The sequence below is a fragment of the Hippocampus comes genome, unplaced genomic scaffold (genome assembly GCF_001891065.2).
Source record: "Hippocampus comes isolate QL1 unplaced genomic scaffold, H_comes_QL1_v1.1 scaffold496, whole genome shotgun sequence".
Taxonomy (NCBI): domain Eukaryota; kingdom Metazoa; phylum Chordata; class Actinopteri; order Syngnathiformes; family Syngnathidae; genus Hippocampus; species Hippocampus comes.
The window spans coordinates 2,460-5,959 of NW_017804976.1; the positions used below are offsets into that span (position 1 = coordinate 2,460).

Below are 3,500 nucleotides of genomic sequence, written 5' to 3' on the forward strand. Positions count from 1 at the left end.
ATTGATTTCGTAACAAAAGGCAATATTTTCGTGTTGAGGCGTTTCGTAACTTGAACATTTTGTATGAAGAGACGTTCGTAAGCAGAGATCCCACTGTATTTTATTTCCTTTTCCCGATTCTCTCTCTCCTCCCACACTCGCTCCCCGAACCGTCTTTGCTTTTTCTTCCCGTTTTTCTCTCCCTCTCTTGACTTGCGCTACCCACCCTCACTTTTTTTTATTCGTCTTTTCTCTTTGTATTTTCGCTCTGCCTGTTGGGTCTGCAACTCTTCCATCACTCACACTCTTATTACTCTTTTGTCTGACTATTCTCTTTCCTTCCTCTTCACCGCCTTTCTTTTTCCTTTCTGTTTTTACCGTCTATTCTCTGTTTTGCTCGCTCCCTTTGCTTTCTCATCCTTATCTTTTTTTTTTCCCTCTCTCATTTCCTCTTTCTGTCTCCCCCTGCCTGTTTTCTTTCTGTCACTCTTATCTCACACGCTCCTGGTCTCTCTTTTCACTCTTTCTTTTCATTCTCTCTTTTTCTTTTGTCTGACTCTCGAATGTCTGTCTCGCTCGCTCTCTCTCCTGGCTGTTTTTTGCTGTCTCTTTTTTTCTTTCACTCCTTCCTTTTGCACTCTCATTTCTCACTCCTTTCGCTCTCCGCTCACTTTCTTTTCTCTCTTCCATCACTCTTTTTGCTCTCCATTCTCTCTTTAATCACCGTTCGCTCACTCTTCCCTTTCCGACGTTCTTTTTTTCCCCCTGTCTCACCATATTGTGCTTTCATTTCACCGCGTTCTTTTGGTCTTTTGGTCCCTTGTCTTTCTCTCTTTTACCTCATGCCATCTCTTTTCCTCTCTCCAATCTTTTCTCACTTTTTTTTCTCTCTATCGTTCCTTCCTGCTGGCCTGTGTAAAAGGAACAGAGCGAAGTGTCAAGATAAAACCTGCTGCATTCGCTTCTTGCACCAAGCCCCAATCTGGTTTCCCATACAGGCACGAAAGGGTCCACCATGATGTATAAGAGAGGTGAGGATAGACAGAGACAGTCACTTTCAACACAAAGGAACGCTTGCCTGACTTTGCCACTTATGCTTATTGCTATGATGCTAAACTTTTGCAATTTCTTGGCATTGTCTGATTGATTACGTGGTTATATGAGGTTGATATGAGCACGCACAATACAATATCAATTTCCATCCATCCATTTTCCGATCGGCTTTATAAGATAAGATAAGATAAGATAAGAAAACCTTTATCCTCACAAGGGTCGCGGGGGGTGCTGGAGCCTGTGTGTTTGTGCGCGCGCGCGCCTTTATAAGGTGGCACATGCACACTTGAGACTTAATGGTGGCAGTAATCAGACTTCACGAGTAAGTACGTTAGCGAGCGCTAACAGAAGCATTTTTATTTTGGTGATTTATTGCAGGTCTTGGCGGAAGTAATAAAAACTGTGCAGACACACCGGGGAGAGACAACCTGTTTGCGTGTGTGTGTGTGTGTGTGTCTGAGTGTGTGTATAGAGAGAGCGAGAGAGCGTGACAGGATGCAACTCATGATTATAATAATGAGTGATTAATCTTGCAATAATTTTGTCGATTTTTCAATGAATCTGATTTTTTTTAATCATGTTCCCATTCATTTATTTAAAAAAAAAAACAGGGCATTATTTCAAATTGAAAAATCACACACACACACACACACGCAGTAAGGATGCAACTCATGATTATAATAATGAGTGATTAATCTTTCAATAATTTTGGCGATTTTTCAATGAATCAGATTTTTTTTTAATCACGTTCCCATTCATTTATTTAAAAAAAAACAGGGCATTATTTCAAATTTAAAAAATGCACAAATGGGAACCAACATCGCCAACTACTGGCCCAGCATGCCTGTTATACTTCTCGTCTTCTAGCGAGTGTTTTTGAAATCTTAATTCCAAGCCTGGTTTAAACACAGTAACGAGCAACCAAAACAAGCGGCGCCATTCCCGACCTGAAAGAAGTAGTTTGGGATCAAATGTCAAGCTGCCGCTAATGCAAATGAGGACGCATTGGGCCTGCCGTGTCAATCCGGCCTTGGTGTCTCAGCCAAGTGCCTCGTAGCTCTTGAGGAAAGCGAGCCGAGCGTAAGAGCCATCGGCTGCTTTCCAGGGACTTCCGCTGGAAGAAAAGCAATGAACGACTCACCTCGGGCCGACAGCTTTTTGGTGTTGATGATTTTGGCGGCGTACTCCTGGCCCGTGGACTTCTTCACGCAGCGCCTCACCACCGAGAAGGCGCCCCTGGAGGCGGCAAATCAACAACGGAAGTGTCAAATCACAAGCACAGCATGATTAACACAAACACAAGGGGATCGCTCACACCCAAAACAGACTCTCGTGGCAGGTTGGATTCGCTTTTTCTTTGGCTTTTTGCTACAATTGCACCACATAAGCGTGCCTGTGAATGGCAAAGAGGAAATATGTGGAAGTATAGAACAAGAATTGGAGGTTATGTGGCACTGGAAGATGTTTTTTTTAGCGTCATTTTTTTAAGTGGTTCTTAACATTTAAATGAACTATATTTGGACACAAGAGGTAGAAACGCATGCCGGCAGAGGATACTATAATATTCACAGGCATATATTCTTTATCCTCTGCGCAAACTATTACTATTATTATTATTATTATTATTATTAATGTTATTTCAATAGCTTACAGAGTCTCTTGGTTGTGACCATGGAAGAGTGTTTGACCAGTGAACAGAAAATTGATTCTACAGACAGATTCATTTGAAGTCATTCAATTTAAAGAATAGTGGAATTGAACTAGGCTTCACCGAACGACTTGTTGGTTTCATTCGCTGCCTGCATTAGCACACTGGCTGGCAACAGGAGAAAATCGTCCACCAATGCTGTACAACAAGTAGCTGCTTACTTGGCCTGCTTGCATTTAAATGCACGCTGCTGCTGCTAATGGAGGTGCGGAGAGATTAAGACAGCGGCTTTGCAGCCCTGTTTGTGTCATCACACACACACACACACACACACGCACACACACACACACACACACACACACACACACGACCGAGTGCAGCAGCAGGGTCGTGCAATGCTCAAACGTGCAGTCCTGCATGCAAAATGTACAACTACACAACAACAGCATGGTGTGTGTGTGTGTGTGTGTGTGTGTGTGTGTGTGTGTGGAAGAGAGGATGCCACCATGCAGGTTGTGCACCCCCGTGGGAGGTGGAGGTCCTGGAAGCGGGGTGGGGAGGTGCAGGGGGGCTTCACAACCAAGTTTGGAGTCTGTTCGAAAAACCAAACGTGGCGCAATGCACCTTTAAACGCCGCGATTGGGGATTAAAAAGCAGGCAGCACTCAACAAGACGCGCGCGCGATGAACAAGATGGAGCACTGAGCAGAGCGAGGGAGAGAGCCAGGAAGGAAGCGGAGAAGGAAGGGGTGGCTTACTTCCCGAGTTCCTCGTAGAGCTGGTATTCATCCGTGAAGCGGGTCGAGGTGACCACCGCAGCC

General features: G+C 44.4%; 1 protein-coding gene and 1 long non-coding RNA gene across 2 annotated transcripts in view; both read right to left on the reverse strand.

The window, feature by feature from the left end:
* Positions 1-740: 740 nt before the first annotated feature.
* LOC109529493 (uncharacterized) lies at positions 741-1,272 on the reverse strand. Its single transcript, XR_002170846.1, has 2 exons — positions 1,235-1,272; positions 741-1,200 (listed from the first exon to the last, which is right to left on the reverse strand). It is a non-coding gene; the product is annotated as an uncharacterized LOC109529493 (long non-coding RNA).
* Positions 1,273-2,051: 779 nt separating this feature from the next.
* LOC109529485 (calcium/calmodulin-dependent protein kinase type II delta chain-like) overlaps positions 2,052-3,500 on the reverse strand; it is a 5,361-nt gene continuing 3,912 nt past the window's right edge. The window contains exon 2 of the mRNA XM_019892864.1: positions 2,052-2,268. Within this exon, the coding sequence (XP_019748423.1) occupies positions 2,052-2,268 (217 nt within the window). The remainder of the gene's footprint in view (positions 2,269-3,500) is intronic.